At 44.7% G+C, this 17,475-nt stretch overlaps 1 protein-coding gene across 1 annotated transcript in view; it reads right to left on the bottom strand.

Annotated features, from left to right (window-relative positions):
• LOC117660841 (matrix metalloproteinase-27-like) overlaps positions 1-10,722 on the bottom strand; it is a 31,382-nt gene extending 20,660 nt beyond the window's left edge. The window contains exons 1-4 of the mRNA XM_034409140.3: positions 10,569-10,722; positions 8,204-8,442; positions 583-731; positions 358-486 (exon numbers count right to left, since the gene is read on the bottom strand). Coding sequence (XP_034265031.2) covers positions 358-486; positions 583-731; positions 8,204-8,442; positions 10,569-10,670 — 619 coding nt within the window. The 5' untranslated portion in view covers positions 10,671-10,722. The remainder of the gene's footprint in view (positions 1-357; positions 487-582; positions 732-8,203; positions 8,443-10,568) is intronic.
• Between the last annotated feature and the right edge of the window lie 6,753 nt (positions 10,723-17,475).

Genomic DNA, 17,475 nt, shown 5'->3' on the forward strand with positions numbered 1-17,475 from the left:
GTTCAGTGCTGTCTCTATTTGAAAGTCCCATGCATGGTTTGGAACTCAGCTCAGATAACCATGCACAAGAATGCAGTGATACTCCTTTTAATAACTTCATTATTATTCTGAATTGTCCTCTTTGGAGGATTATCTACAGCAGGCGTCCCCAAATTTGGCAGCTTTAAGACTTGTGGACTTCAACTCCCAGAATTCTCCAGCCAGCATAGCTGGCTGGAGAATAGCATAGCTGGCTGGAGAATTCTGGGAGTTGAAGTCCACAAGTCTTAAAGCTGCCAAGTTTGAAGACCTCTGTTCTACAGCTACAGTGAAAAATAGCTCTTGCATTTCAAAACTGAAAGATTTATTACTACTTACCATACAAATTGCCTATCCAGGTTTCATCCTCATCAAAATGGACATTTCCACGGAAGTAATGACCAGGAGGGAAAGCGTGCCCAAGGACACCTAGAGGTCCATCAAATGGCCGTGGACAGCGGCCATGCACTGAAAGACAACATGACATGAGATTACTGTACTGAGATCACTTCATAAAAAAGAGCTAAAAGAAACGTAAAGCTGCTGCAGGATTTAAGCTGCTACCTCTTGTTGCAAACTCAATCATGATGTCTGCTCGCCCTCTGTGCATCCTGTCGAAAGTCAAAGGAGTGACTTTACTCCAAACTTCAAAAGCTTTCTTGATGGAGGCATCCACATCAGCTCTCTTCATGTCAGGCGTGTAATTCATAATTCTAAGAAAATTAAAATGCAGAGCATTTTCTCACTGAAGCAGTTTGGTCTATTCTAACCAGGCTAGAAATCAGGAAACCGTGAGTTCTAGTTGTACATTAGTCATAAAAGCTAGCTGGGTGACCTTGAGCCAGGCATTCTCTCTCAGCCTAATTCCCCCCACAGGGCAAAAATAGGAGGCAACAGGACCATTAGGTACTGTATATTTCCTTGAGTTATTCATAACAATAATAAAGGTGAGTTAAAAATAAATAAATCCATTGCATTTGCCAATTGCCAATTACTATGGCAATTAACAATCTGGACTGAAAAATGAACATACAGATAAAAAAACAGAGATCCAAGTAGATTGAGACAAATTGTTGTGGCCCGCTGGTAGCCAGCAGAGCTGGCAGCAGAGTCAGACAGTGAGGAGGTTGGGGAGAAACATAGGCCAGTCCTGGGGGCTGGGGAAAGCTCGGATGAGGGCTCTGTATTGGAGGCAGAGAGGGAACTAGACAGCAGCGAGGCAGGGGAACAGCTGGAGCCTGTTCCCAATGTGCGCATGCCAGAAGACAAGAACAACTCAGCAAGCAGGGTTGACTTAGGAGTAAAGCCACACCTTGGATGTAATTGGCCCCTCCCATAGGAAACAAAAGAGGAGTGAACTGGGAGTGGGCTTTTGCAGGAAACCATTCGGTTGGTCATTTCAAGAGTGGAAAGTTCTGTTCGTGACTCTAAGAGACTCTGTGCCAAGTTTTGCCTTACACTGCATTTGGAAACAAGTTACGTGGAAGTTTGCCAAGCGAGATAAGGATTGTAGGAAGTCAGCACCCACCCCTTTCCTGGAAGAGTGAAATATTTTAGGAAATATGAAAAAGGCAGAATATTATATTTCCCTGGATGAGAAATATGAGAAGCATATTTTACAGACAAAGCAGCTCCCACCTTCCTGCCCCCCACCCTTTGTCAATGGGCCATTAAGGCCTGGGCCAGTCTATTCTACATAACAAAGATCTGCCTCCTTCAGGCAGAGCCATAGTAGGAATTGCCAAAGATAGGATTAGCCCTCTACACAATAGCAGCAGAAACTCACCACATGTGACCTGGGAAGCACATGTGACCATCAGCCAGCAAGGCCCCCACCCCCTGGGAGTCTGACAACCAATCAGGATACTCTTTCGGGGCCCCAAGAAATGCAGAGTCAGAGAGAACATAAAAACCCAAGGATTTACTGTATCTGCCCCCTTTTCTGTTCAGGAACTCAAGCCATGTGATCCTGACCACCATTAAACCATCTTTCCAAGCAGTCTCCATGTTTCCAGTGTCTGTTTCCCCACTTGGAGCAGAACCTAGAAGGAGATTTCTTCCAACAGTGTGTTGATAAATATTCCTTTGAAAAACTGTTTGGATAAGCCTTGCTGACTGTGAATGAAAGTAATTCACAGTTGTGTAAACAAAAGAGGTTTTGCCGGGACCAAGACTCTGCTTCCTGCTTTTTAAGGGAGCCTAGGTCAGAACACAAATGGCTGAAATATTTCCAATTCATATTGACCAGTTCCTGGATAGAGTTATTCATGTGACTTTTATTTTTTTATTGAGGTGTGAGCAAACCAAGTTTCCCTTCCCTCCACCCAAGGCATTTTCATATGAACTGTTTTTGCAATATAGCAGTGTCCAATGTCTCCAGGCTACAACACAGTCCTTTCAGCAGTTCCAAGAAGGTTCCATACCCATTTGCACTATTCAGGTGACCCTGAGGGCACAGATAAACCTCCAAGTGGCCTCAATGACTCTCAGAAAGAGTGCTAACAACCAGATGACTGCAAGGAATATAAATCCTTCCATCCTCCATCATTCAGTCAGAACTGAAGAAGCTTCTTGGATGAGAAGCCAAATATCTTGAAGGGAAAACAAAGTCCAGTTGTTTTTTTGAAAAAGCACCTTTGGGATTTCCCTTATATTTCATTTCAATTAAATTGAATTATTAAATCAAATTACATAGATTAATATTCTCACTGCCTAGTCGTGTACTTAATAATTTCTCTTTTCTATCATATTTAAAATACTATTTATAGTGAACTTTAGAGTTCTCCCTAACTTTCACGAGAAGCAATGCAATTAAAAGTCCTAAATCGTACACCGATACTATAAATATTCAAGTTTAGTTTTTGTTAGATCGTGCCCATCTCGGATGGTCCCCGGTCTACTCGCCTGGAGTGGAGGTCTCCTTGGCAGGGCTGTCATGGGTTGCCTTTGCTGGGGGGGTGTGATGCTTCCCCCCTGGGCAGGTTCCGGTCTACTCGCGGGCTGGGCTGGTAGTCTCTTGCCCTGCCGTGCCAGGTGCCCACCTCGCCGGGTTGGTGTGGCCATCCCCCCTGTGGCTGGCCCCGGTCTACCACTCTGGACTGTCGGTGTGTCAGTGCCTGGTAGTGGGCTCGGCTGGCCTCGTCGGGGTGGTGGTGGCCTGCCTCGCTGGGGTGTGGTAGGCCTGCCTTGTCGGGGTGTTGTAGGCCTGCCTCACAGGGGTGTTGCAGGTCTACCTCGCCGGGGTGTTGCAGGCCTACCTCATCGGGGTGTTGCAGGCCTACCTCGCCAGGCTGGTTTTCTTGCGCTCCCCCCACCTTTTCCGGAGCTGGTCGATGTGACGTCTACAGACCTGTCCATCTTCCAGCTCCACGGTGTAGGACCTCGGGCCGGTTGTGCTGTCTATCTTCCCCTTCAGCCACTTAGGAGAGCCGTGGAAATTTAGCACGAAAATCGAATCTCCTTTGCTGAAGGCGCGAAGCAGGCGGCTGGCTGTTGCGGTCACTTCTGGGCTGTATTGGGGGTGCAGCCGGTCCAATGGTGACCTCAACCTTCTGCCCATCAACAGCTCGGCCGGGCTCTTGTGGGTGGTGGCATGTGGCGTGATGTGCTGGGTGAGGAGGAAGTTGTCTATTCTTTCCTGCCAGTCGCCCGTGCCCATCTTGGTGAGTGCCTCCTTGGTGAGTCTCACCATTCGTTCTGCTTGTCCGTTCCCAGCCGGCCTGTACGGGGTGGACAGGGCATGGCGGATGTCCAGTCCTGCCAGGAACGCCTCCATGGCCAGGGATGTGAATTGGGGGCCGTTGTCAGAGACCAGCACATCCGGTAGTCCATGGGTGGCGAACAGGCGGCGCAGGGCCCGGATCGTCGCTTCCGTTGTGGTAGATGCCATGGGTACCACCTCGAGCCACTTGGAGAAGGCATCTACCACGATGAGGAGGTGGCGCCCTTGCATCGGACCCGCGAAGTCTATGTGGATCCTCGACCAGGGGTTGCTGGGGGTCTCCCACTTCACTGTTTCGGCCTGTGGCGGCGCTGGGCGTACTTCTTGGCACGGGTCTGGAGACCCATTCTTCGATGTCTCTGTCCAGTGAGGGCCACCAGACGTAACTCCGTGCCAGGGCCTTCATGCGGACGATGCCTGGGTGCCCTTTATGTAAGGCCTCTAGCATCCGCCGTTGCAGAATGCTTGGAATCAGCGCCCTGTCTCCCCATAGCAAACAGCCCTTCATGGTGGACAGCTCCTTCTGCTTTCTGGCGAATGGGCTGAACTTCTCTGTCTTCTCTGATGGCCACCCCCTGAGGATCCAGGACTTCACTTGGTGGAGTGTGGGGTCCTTTTGGGTGTGGACGGCCACATCTGCGGATGAGACTGGATAGCTGGCGTCGTCATCTATGTGGAACAGGTGGAGTGTGGGGGCTGGGTCTTCTACAGGATCCTTCAATGGGCATCTGCTCAGCGCGTCGGCGTTTCCTATGGTTGTGCCTGGCTGGTGCACGAGCCTGTAGGAGTAGCCGGCTAGGAAGATGGCCCATCTCATCATCCGCGGGGACATGAAGGTCGGGGTGGGTTGGTCGCCTGCGAGGAGCCCCAGGAGTGGCTTGTGATCGGTGACTATGGTGAAACTCCTCCTGTAGAGATACTCGTGGAATCGTTTCACTCCTGCAACGATGGCCAGGGCTTCTTTGTCCAGCTGGCTGTAGTTGCGTTCCGCGCCGGACATGGTTTTTGAGAAATATGCTATTGGGGCTTCGGAGCCGTTGGGCAGTTCGTGGCTGAGGACTGCCCCCACCCCGTAGGGCGACGCATCGCAGGTTAGCTTGATGGGGAGCGTCTCATTGTACTGGATGAGGACGCTTTTTGAAGTTAATAGTCCTTTTACAGCTCGGAATGCTGCTTCCTCTTCTTGGCCCCATTTCCAGGAAGCCGCTTTCCCCAGCAGGTGGTGGAGTGGCTCAGCAACTGTGGCTTTCTGTTTAAGAAACATTGCATAGAAGTTGAGCAACCCAAGGAATGCCTGAAGTTCCGTTTTGTTTTTGGGGCTCGGAGCTTCATGGATTGCTTTCACTTTTGATTTGGTGGGGTGGATGCCAGTGCTATCAATGAGATAGCCCAGGAACTCGACTTCCTGTACTCCTAGAATGCACTTATCTCTCCTGACTCTCAAGCCCTTGGCCTTGAAGCGCTGCAGGACAAGCCTGAGCCTTTCAAGGAGTTGTGCCTGTGAATCTCCGGAGATCAGTACATCATCAAAGTATGGCACCACTCCTGGAACGCCTTGGAGAAGGCGTTCCATCATTGATTGGAAGATGCCGGGGGCAGCGCTGACTCCAAACTGGAGACGGTTGCATTTGAATGCCCCCTGTGTGTGACTATGGTTTGTGCCTCCGCCGTTTTTTCGTCCACTGGCAGTTGCTGGTAAGCCTGGGCCAGGTCCAGTTTTGCAAAAATTGTGCCAGTTCCCAGGGAATGCAACAGATGCTGCACTACTGGGACTGGGTATGCGCTCTGTGCCAACGCCTTGTTGATGGTACAATGATAGTCGGCGCAGATGCGCACAGACCCATCATGCTTCAGTGGGGTCACAATGGGGGTCTCCCATGAGGCATGATCGATCGGTTCCAGGATGCCCTGGGCGATCAGCTTATCCAGCTGCTCTTCTACTTTAGGCCACAGGGCAAATGGAACCCGGTGGGGCTTCAGCCTAATTGGGGTGATTCCCTTGTCCAGATTAAAAGAGATTGGCCTCCCCACAAATTTCCCCAGCTTACCATCGAAGACTTCCTTGAACTCTTCGATGAGGTTGTCGAGTTCGTCCTTGCGAATTTGGTTGATGCCTTCGATTGATAGCCCCAGCGGCTTAAACCACTCCACTCCTAGCAGGTTCGGTCGGCTGTTCTCCACGACTGTGATGGGAAGCTTGCCTTTGAACTCGTTGTAGGAGACTCGGATGTTGGCTCTTCCTAAGACTCCGATGGGGTTTCCCCCAAAATCGACGAGCTTGGAGTGTAAAGGCTTCAGGTTTCGCTTGGTGATGCTGGGTTGCAGGCGCTTCAGTTGTTGCCAATCCATAATGGAGTAGACCGAGCCCGAGTCTACCTCCATTGAGCAGGGTGATCCCTCCACGTGGATGGTCACGTGGAACTTGGTGGCATTGTCTGAGTTTGTGTGGGCGATGGTCGTCTGGTGGACCGCTCCGCTCCGGGGAAACTCATTGTCTCTGCGTCTGGATGGGCCAGAGGACCATTTGGATGATCTCTGGTAATCCTTCCGATTCTCGCGGGGGCGGGGGCTGGAGGGCTCTGGGGCTGGTTCCTTGGCTCTGCAAGCTTCGGCGATGTGACCCCTTCTGTTGCAGCGTCTGCAGGTTGCATCTCTCCACTTGCAGGTTGCCCTGGCATGGTCCCCTCTGCAGCTGGCACAGCACTCCCCCTTGTAGCTTCTTTGGACGGTTTCCCACCTTGGGGGTCTGGATACCTTGTGGACAGTGGACTCCTCCTCCGACCCTGATCCAGCTGTGGAATCCTCAGTTGAAGATTGCACTGTTTAGCGAATCTTGTGGATTCCCTTAGCTCTGCTTACTGCGGCTGCCGCTTTCTCCGAGATTTCGGATGCGGTGGCTTCCTCCACCACATCCTTGAGCACGAGTTTCTTCCTGCTCAGGAATTTCTTTTGCAGGCCTCTGTCCCTCATGCCAAAAACCACGCGGTCAGCGATGGCGTTGTCCACGTGGTCAAACTCACAGCTGGCTGCGATCTGGCGCAGGGCGGCCACGAACTCTTTGACGGTCTCACCTTCCTTCTGGTCCCTCTGATGGAAGGTGAAACGGTTCGCCACTGGTGTTCCAGTTGGGGCATAGTAGTCTTCCAGGATCTGCAGCAGGTCCGTCCATGGCACTTCTTCGATGTCTCGTGGTGCTACGAGGTCGATTGCCATGTCCAGGACTTCGGAGCTGCAGTTAGCCAGGAAAATGCCCTTCTTGCGGTCATCATCGGCATCCCTGATGTTGTTGCCTCTCAGGTATTGCCAAAATTTGACCACGTAGGATTTCCACTTGTCCTTCCCTGGGCGGAATGGAGCAAGGGCTGGCAAGGTGACTTCAGCGGATGCCATGCCTTCGGAAATGCCTACTGTGGTTTCAGGTGCCGGAGTCTTGGTCTTGTTGGCTTGGTGCCACGACGTTCGTCTCTTTCTCTAGTCCTTCGTCGCCAGTGTTAGATCGGCGCAGGAAATGGAAGACGTGACCAGCTCGTTACATTTGTAACTTTATTTAGAACAAGAAACAGTAGCAAGACTGACTGCGCGCTGCCGGAGCTCTCCTTATATTCGCTCCGGCAGTCGCACCGCCCCTGACAGTTATTTAAACTTTCCCGCCCGATGGCTGGCAGCCAATCCGGGCGGATGTCCTTATAAGGACATAACAGTTTTTCCAGTTTAAAATGAAGTTCTAAGAGTGACAATTACTTTTCAGTATTTTTCAAGTTAAAAGTGATGAGTTTAAGAAAAAAATAGTTGTTGCTTAAGAGCTGTAGGAAGTTAGCACCCTCCCCTCTTCTAGGAAAATGAAATATTTTAGGAAATATTAAAAAGGGCAAAATATTTCCCCTAAAAGGGAGGCTGAAACTCAGCCCCCCCCCTCCCAACCTTGTCAATGGGCCATTAAGGCCTGGGCCAGTCTATTCTACATAACAAAGATCTACCTCCTTCAGGCCCGGCCATAATAGGAATTGCCCAAAGCCCTTTCATTACATCATCACCCAGCAAGAGTCAACCAAGCTTGGGACTCAAAAACACAATCTACAAAGTTACCCCTGCATAGCCTCATAGGAGCCTAACAACCAATCAGAATATAAGCTCAAATTCAAAAGCCAGAAGAGGGTATAAAACACAGGCACTTTCAGCATCTCTTCCCCCCCCCTTTTTTTTCTTCACCCAAGATCTTCAAGGCATGTGATCCTGTCCACCATTAAAACCTTCTTTCCAAGCAGCCACCATGTTTCCCGTATCTTTCTCCCCACTTGGGACTGAACCCAGATGGACATTTCTTCCAATATTCTGTACACAATTACAGTAAGGAGGTACTGCGTCACTGTTATCTGAGGCATGTTGATTTAGATTTAGGGGATATCGCAAAGAATTTCTTGAGGTCATCTCATTCATTTGGTCTATCATCAAATTATTTTTTACCTGTATGTAAGCTTGGTTTTTCTCCAACCAGGAAGAGCCAGGACGTACTGTCCAATATCAGGGACACCACATCGTGGCTGCTGCATGACTTCTAGGGTTTCAGCATCAACCTTTCCTGTTACATTCAATCTAAAAAAGTCTTGCATTTGTTTGATTTTATCCACGAAGGACAAATTATTTAACTTCCATCCTCGCTGCCCCGGATCCGCTTTTTGCTCATAAAACTGATTGATATATGCCTGACAAAAACAGAAAAGCGTTTTAAGTCTGAAAATGAACACATAATTTTCACATTGATTTGTTATACGCTGTAATCTATTAAATGTTTGGTTGGTAGAACAAATGGCATGTTCATTTTTGCATTTTCTTAGGAATATTGTTACAGGTAGTCCTCGACTTATGACCACAATTGGGAACAGAACTTCCACTACTAAGTGATTTGGTTGTTAGGTGAGTTGCACCTGACATTTTTGCCATGGTCATTAAGCAAATCACATGGCCATTAAGTGAATCCAGCTCCCCCCCCCATTGACTTTGCTTGTTAGAAACCCTCTGGAAAAGTCACAAATGGCCATCATGGGACTCTGGGATGCTGCAACCATTGTCAATACATGTCAATACTCACATTTTGATCATGTTACTTGCAAGAATCATATATCTGAAGACAGACCATAAGTCATTTTATTCAGCAGCATCATAACTTTGAACAGTTGTTAAACAAATGTGTTGTACCTTATGATTCTTGACAAATGTATCTTGTCTTTTTATGTACACTGAGAGCATATGCACCAAAGACAAATTCCTTGTGTGTCCAATCACACTTGGCCAATAAAGAATTCTATCTATCAAATGATCCTATCCAGACCAGGAGTTAATACTGAGTGGAAGTGCCTGTTCTACCTGCCCTCACCCCCCTCCCCCCAAATACAGGATTTATGTCCATATGTCTGTTGATGTGTGTTGACAGAATGCCAAGCTGCCATGAATTTTGGAATTGGCTTGGCCTAAAATGTCAACGGTTTAATTGTGGATCTTATTTGCCGAGATTAGTTGGGGTTCTTTATGAGTTGAGATTTAAGGAATGCTGATCCCGTCTCGTGACTGTCAGTTGACAGTCATATAGGCAGGTAGTCCTCGACTTACAACAACATTTCAGTCCAAAATATCTGATGCTAAGTGAGACAGTTGGTAAGTGAACTTTGTCCCATTTTATAACCTTTCCTGCCACATTTGTTAAGTGAATCACTGCGGTTGTTAAATGAGTAACACAGTTATTAAGTGAATCTGGCTTCCCCATTGACTTGGCTTGTCAGAAGGCTGCAAAAGGGGATCACATGACCATGGGACACAGGAAAGATCATAAATATGAGTCAGTTGCCAAGCATCTGAATTTTTGATCATGTGACCGTGGGGATCCTGTGACTGTTGTAAGTGTGAAAAATGGTCGTAAGTCACTTTTTTCAGTGCCATTGTCACTTTGAATGGTCACTAAATGAACTGTTGTAAGTCAAGGACTACCAATATGTTTATATATGTCAATTTTCTATTTCTCTATCCTATATAGTAGTTTTTACTGTCTTTGCAATGTATGTGACAGGTGATCTATGTTTTTTGAGGGGTGGGGGTAGGATTACTGGATCTTTGGAGTTGTACAACATAACCATTACAATCTATGCAAAAGGATAACTCCCAGGGGTGGGCTTCAAACATTTTAGCAACAGGTTCTCTGCCCAGTGGGCGGGGTGGGCGTGGCCTAGTCGGCCTCCTGCACCATGGTGGGGGGGGGTTCGTCCTCCCCGAGCCTCCGTGTGAACCCTGCACTTACCTGCATTCAAAATGGGTCATGTGGGGACTCCTGGGAGGGGAGGGGTAGGCGGGGCGGGGCTAGCCAGGAGTGGGATTTGGGGGCTCTCTGAACTGCACAGAATCTTAGCTAGAGGTTCTCCCGAACTCCTGTGAACCCCCGGCAGCCCACCCCTGATAACTCCGCCATACACCACAAATTTCTCACTACAATTTCTGTAGCACACAAATCACTCTAAAATGTCTTAAGCAAAGCTAGAGCACCAGAATTCAGATAAGTAAGACATGGCAGCAGATAAACAATTAGGGGAAAACATAATACCTTAATCAAGGAACAATCAAGAGGGAAAAAAGAAGCCATATCCCAAACAAGACTGGCAAGACAAGCTCGTATATATAAACAACCAGTATACGTCCCTCTCCTATGCACTGAGGTTGTTATGTAGACTGGTGGCTAAACATCTGCAGGAAAAAAGCAAGCTCAAAAAATATTAAGAACCCCACCTTTCAACCTAAGATAGCATTGATTCTAAGTTTCTCAGAGCCCCAGTGGCATCGTTACCTGTGCAAGCTGTTGGTTTTGTTCTTCGCTTCTCTTCTCTGAAAGGATGGGGAGTCCATAAGAAAGTGCAATACACCAAAATAAAAGCAGAATATGCTTCATGTTAAAATTGGTTTGCCTTGTTTAAAGAGCAGCAAAGTTTCTGCCTCTGCTATTGCACTTCATCTGGCTTTCAATTTTTTTGTGCTTTTTGTTTCATAAAGCCAGCTGTGGACTGACTCAACATTTCATCATATTCTGATGATGAATAAATAAATAAAAATAAAAAAGCACACAAACCAGAAGAAGGTGTCACAATGCAAGCAGACTTAAAATCTTGATTATATAAAACTTTATAGCATTGAACTAGCATAAACACTTTCTAACTCTCCCTGGCTATCTTTAAATATTTTTCTTAAACTGTGCCTTTAACCTATACAATATTGCAACTCCTACCCATACTGTGACTGAATTAATATATTACACTAAGTCTTAATGGGATTTTTTTTTTCATTGTTACACGAGGTTAAGCATTGTGGTTTGTAAATTATGATTTATACTACCGTGTGTAGTGAAATCTCACCATTTACAGCTCTTTCTGTAGATTGATTTAGAAAGTCATGAGCAGAGGGGGGTTTCCGGCAGGTTCTGACCAGTTCTGGAAAACCAGTAGCAGAAATTTTGAGTAGTTCGGAGAACCGGTAGTAAAAATTCTGACTGGCCCCGCCCCCATCTATTCTCTGCCTCCCAAGTTCCAGCTGATCAGGAAGAAATGGGGATTTTGCAGTAACCTTCCCCTGGATTGGGGAGGAAATGGAGATTTTACAGTATCCTTCCCCTGCCACACCCAACAAGCCACGCCCAGCAAGCCATGCCACGCCCACCAAACCATGCCCACAGAACCGGTAGTAAAAAAATTTGAAACCCACCACTGGTCATGACATATGTGAGGTGTAACCACACAGATATTTAAAACACCTTTAATCCTTCAATCAGAATAGAGCTGGAAGGATCCTTGGAGATCTTCTAGTCCAACCCCCTGCTCAAACAGGAGAGCCTATACCATTTCAGACAGGCTGTCCAGTCTCTTCTTAAAAAACCTCCAGTGTTGAAGCATCCACAACTTCTGAAGGCAAGCTGTTCCACTGATTAATGTCCTCACTGTTAGGAAGTTTCTCCTTAATTCCAGGTTGCTTCTCTCCTTGATTAGTTTCCATCCATTGTTTCTTGTCTTGCCTTCTGGTGCTTTGGAAAGTATATTGACCCCCTCTTCTTTGTGGCAGCCCCTCAAATACTGGACTATTGCTATCATGTCCTGCCTAATCCTTCTTTTCTCATATCCAGTTCCTGCAACTGTTCTTCATATGTTTTAGTCTCCAGGCCTTTAATCATCTTAGTTGCTGTTCTCTGCACTTTTTTCCAAAGTCTCGACACTTTTTTTTGGTATGATTATTGCTAACTTATTCATGGATAAATTCCTATTTTATATTTATGTGAGGGAAACCGCGTAACTTTCACTACCCAGCCAACAAGCAAGGGAAGGAAAGAGTGAATGAGGCAGAGGCAGTAAAATGTGCTATGTATATTTTGATACTATAAACTTCCACTATTCAGATCCTTCCTTGGGTACACGATGGGGAAATAACACTTTTAATCTTTCTCCCCAGCAGCTGTTACTCAACTTGAATTCATCATTAACCACAAGAGTGTAGTATTTCCTCTGTTGAGTAATTTAGCACAATGTGTCTCAAAAATCACACAATGCATGACAATTTATTTCTAATTGGGTGGTACTGATGATTCAGCATTCTGAACGATACCAAGATGTTAATGAAAGAAACCCCTGAATGGGCTTTTTTAATGGGCGGAAGGACAGAGTTCCTCACGTAGTAATAGAAGACTTATTGTCTGATTTGGAAGAGAATAATAGTGAATCAAACATGTATAATTTCCAAGGAAATAGCATATGTTCATATACAGAAACAGCTTTGGGCAAGTTAGTAACACTAAACGTGACAGAAACCATCTAAAGTGATGGAGCTGTGCTGGCGCTGTGGTTAGAAGGCAGCACTGCAGGTCTAACTCACTGCTCACTTCAGGAGTTCGATTCTGAGCAGCTCAAGGTTGACTCAACCTTCCATCCTTCTGAGGTGAGTAAAATGAGGACCCAATTGTTGAGTGCAATATTTTGCTGACTCTGTAAACTGCTTAGAGAGGGCTGTAAAGCACTGTGAAGTGGTATATAAGATAAAGCACTATTGCTAAAACGATCACATTAGTAAACCCAGAGGTGATAAGGAAGATAAACTTCAAATGATCAAAGGGCACATCCAGATAGCTGGTTTAACATGTTTTTTCCACACAGTGGTAGAAATTATACCAGCATAATATGTTCTGACCCTATAACTCTGCCTTGGTAATGAGACAGGTGATTGGTACTAACATAACAGTTGGTTGATTGAGTCAAGTCAAAGTGCATTTCCCAGCTGATCCTAATCTAACAATACAAACTCCCTTTTATGACCCTGTAATCCCTTAATTCAGGATAGAGCTGGGGCAACTGGATGGAGCTGAGCATTTACTGGCTGGATGCCCTCCCTGATGCCATGCAGAGTTCACAGCAGATATTTTTTCTTTGCGCCCTAGGAGAGAGAAACATCTGCCCCTACCTAGTATTGAACTCTCAACCTTCTGAATAAGAGGCAAGCGTCTTCCCACCATGCCACCGAGATCCTAATCCAACAATCACTCCGATAACGGGTTTCAATTTCAGTCGCTACCAGTTTGTGTGTGCACTCACACACTCACATAATGCTTCTGCGCATGCACAGAGACATCCAGGTGGGTGGGCGGAACCTCCTGCCACCGCCACTACCAGTTCACCTGACCTGGGGCGAACTGGTAGCAACCCACCACTGAATCACTCCTTTAATATGGCCTGATGCGGGGCTGGGTGGGAGAATTCTGTTAGGTCAGGGGTGTCAAACTCGCGGCCTGTAGCCAAACTTGAGATCAGCCAAGGTCATAAGATTAGAAAAAAGCATAAAAGGGAAATTTTAGCTATGTGCAAACCTCAAATTCCCCTATGTGGTCAAGACAGACCTGTTAACTATTGTTTTGAGATGTTGGTGATGTTTTTTACCTAAATGAAATGTTACCATGATATCCTTTTATAGTATTTTGGCCTCCTTTAAGCTGTAGCAAACTCATAGTTTAGTAAAAAGACATAAAAATATCCTTTTTAAAAAAAAACAGAGAATGATTTAAAGAAAAACATTGTGTATCTAAGGTCAAATAAGACACATGTCCCAGGAAAGTCTTCAAAATGATAACACTCTTCAAAAATTTGAAACGTGTATGGAAAATGCTAAACTAATGGCTTGACTAAAGCAAAACCACACGGGTTTTTTTTTCTTTGTAAATGTAGAAGGCTACACTGTTTACTAATTTTCCTGTCTCCCTGTGTTTCATCACACTGAGGCAATACTTCTATTTGTTTTGTTTCATTTATAGTTCTTGCCTAACCAACAGCTTATACCCCTGCAGCATGGCATCTGGTTAATGGCATAACATGCCTTGCTGATTAGTAAACACATTAGACCTCCAAAGAGCCAGAAAAGACCCCATTCTTTGTTCTTACCTTAAATACACTCCCAAATCAGTTTGCCATTTCCTTTTTTTAAAAAAAAAATATTATAAACTGAAGACAAAAAACAAAACAAAAAGAAGACGGTAACAAAACAAAATCACATACATACAACTAGGGTTTATTCAACCCCCATATACATACAGTTCCTAAGTAACATTACATACCATCATACTACATCTTCGATTAAATTTTCCACATTGCATCTTGCACATCTTCTTACATCTAGTATTACCTTATATATATTTAGCTTAGTATCAACAAATCTATGCTATATGCTTTCCTAACATCTACCTCATGGCATTTTCACTTCTATCCATTTGTACCATTTATCCCAGCTTTGACTGAAAATTGATTCTTGTCTATCTTTAAGAATATATGTTAATCTATCACATTCTGCACACCACACATTTTTTTTAATAATCATCTGGTCCAATGGTACTTCTTTCCCTTTCCAAAATTGCGCATATGCAATTCTAGCCGCAGTGGTAACATGTATAAAAAGATACCAGTCTATTTTCCTTATACCCCCAGGATTTATTCCTAATAAGTAGACCTCTGGTCTCAGTTGAAAGCTAACTCCTGTAATCTCCATGAGCCAGTTTGCCATTTCCTGATTAGGCGTACGCTATATACCAATATTTTAAAATGTTTTCGGACCACAGAAGAACCAGACTCTATGAGGAGCGTTAGGACGAATAAAGCATTTAAGCATTGATGGATAAGAAAATAAATTGTGCTCTGTATCCTTTCTTTTTGGAAATAGGAGCTGCAAGTCAGTCATAAAATGCCTGCTCCAAGAAATCCTGAGGCAAACCAAGGAAATCTTGATCCTTTGAGGGTAGTGAGGTGTTGTGAAGAGTTGTTTTAACATAGAAACCAAGAAGCACAGATGTCAGAGGGTGGAGATAGAGTTTGCTGCAAAACAAAGTAGACCCTTCTTAAACAGCCAAAAGCAGAACTCCTCATGAGTGAGAAAGCAACTCTGGGTTCCTTATAAACATAATTTTTTTCTGGAGACATTTTTCCTTGGCTGGTGTTGAAGCCTTGAGTGGGTCTCTGATAGATTAGGCTTAAATACCTTCTATTCTAGAGAACTGGTTGTTGGACTAATGTCCAGAGGCCTACATAAAGACCCCCCAAAAAAATCTAATACCAGACATGACCACGTGATTGAAACCCTGCTTTTATTTTTTATATGCAATAGCAATAGCACTTAGACTTATATACCGCTTCACAGTGCTTTACAGCCCTCTCTAAATGGTTTACAGAGTCAGCATATTGCCCCCAACAATCTGGGTCCTTATTTTACCGACTTCAATCTTGAGCCGTTCAGAATTGAACTGGAGTAAGCAGTGAGTTAGTCTGCAGTACTGCATTCTAACATTGCGCCATCACAGCTCACACAGCAACACATGTAAAAGGGCAAAAGGGCCTCTATATTTCCATAGCTGCCATCTTGACTTTTTTGACTCTCCCTCATGGATGTCTTGGCCAGAGGTGGCATTCAGCAGGTTCTGACCAGTTCTGGAGAACCGGTAGCGGAAATTTTGAGTACTAAATACCACCTCTGACTGGCCCTGCCCCCATCTATTCTCTGCTTCCCAAGTCCCAGCTGATCAGGAGGAAATGGGGATTTTGCAGTAACCTTTCCTTGCCACGCCCACCAAGCCACGCCCACCAAGCCATGCCACACTCACCAAGCCACGTCCACAGAACTGATAGTAAAAATATTTGAATCCCACCACTAGTCTTGGCATAACTGTTGATTATCTTGCAGGTTTACAACTAACAGAACAGTTTTATTTACATAACATACACTAAGTTTAAAAAACTGAAACAAGATAAGCATTAGCAAAATTTATTATGTTGTATGAATGAATGCTCAGTTTTCAGCTGTCCTGGTTAAAGCATGTTGTGTGAACAACAAAAAAGTAGTTGCATGCAAAGTGAAAAAAAATCCAGGAGAGCAAAATGTCAATCAATAAAACAATAATTTCTATACAAGTATAACATATTTAAAATTAGTTTAAGGCCAAGCTCTAATACAATAAAATTGTATTTCTTTGCTGGTGCAAAACGTAACTGGAGATGAAAGTAAGCCAAAGGTTTTTGGTTGCTGGGTTGTTTTCTTTTTTTACAGGTATGTCTGACTACTAACAAAGTCTTCTTTCTGCTAATCATCATATGCTAATCATAAAGCACCACTCTGCTAAACAAATAATTCCCTCAACACTGTCAAACTAATTATTAAGTCTGTATTACTATTAATCTTCTCATCATTCCTATCACCCACCTCCTCCCACTTATGAGTGTATGACTGTAACCTTGTTGCTGGTATCCTTATGATTTATATTGACTGTTTCCTAATATGATTCGATTGCTTATTTGTTCCCTATGACTAACATTAAGTGTTGTACTTTATGATTCTTGATGAATGTATCTTTTCTTTTAGGTACACTGAGAGCTTATCCGCCAAGAGAAATTCCTTGTGTATCCAATCACACTTGGCCAATAAAGAATTCTATTCTATTCTATTCTATTCTATTCTATTCTATTCTATTCTATTCTATTCTATTCTATTCTATTCTATTCTATTCTATTCTATTCTATTAAGTTTTCGTTTTCCAGTGCTTATAAATAAAGCTTTTGGAGACAAAATAATTGAAAGCATGGTGATTTGTGGTAGAAACCTGTGTACCTTTCTTCAAAATGAGAGTCCCACTTGTGATCATTCTCAGTTAACTTGGGCATGCTGAATAAACCATGATCACAAAGTTTCACACAACACACACAGCAGAACCAAACAAACCATACTATTGCCAAGAATGTGATATAAACACAGCTGTTTTGGTTTTAAAGCAGAATCTACAGTAAGAGTACAAAAATGTCATGGAAGCTGTAGCCAACGTACATTTTTCATTCTGCAGACTTTTCTCAAAGTGATAAGTCTAAAAATTTTTAGCCCTAGCCATGTTTTAGCATTTCTGGAAATGTGATGAGGGCGTATAGAGGCAAAAAGAAACTTTAACCTTATAGCCATTAATTGCCAGGTTCAAGCAGCCAGCAGTGCCACACATGAATAGCTGAAGTCAGTAACTTTATGTCTACCACTTTTGCTACAAGAATTTCACCAGAGTACTTGCCTTCCCCTGGGAATGACTAGATAAGGCTTCATGGCTCCTGAAGGCGGTAAAGCTTTATGCCACTTGCCGCAATGCAATGACTCCAAGCTAGGCCCTCACTTGACCCCTCTTTCCATCATAGCTGGCAGTTTCCTAA

This window comes from Pantherophis guttatus, chromosome 5 (genome assembly GCF_059756535.1).
Source record: "Pantherophis guttatus breed Tessera chromosome 5, ASM5975653v1, whole genome shotgun sequence".
Lineage (NCBI taxonomy): Eukaryota > Metazoa > Chordata > Lepidosauria > Squamata > Colubridae > Pantherophis > Pantherophis guttatus.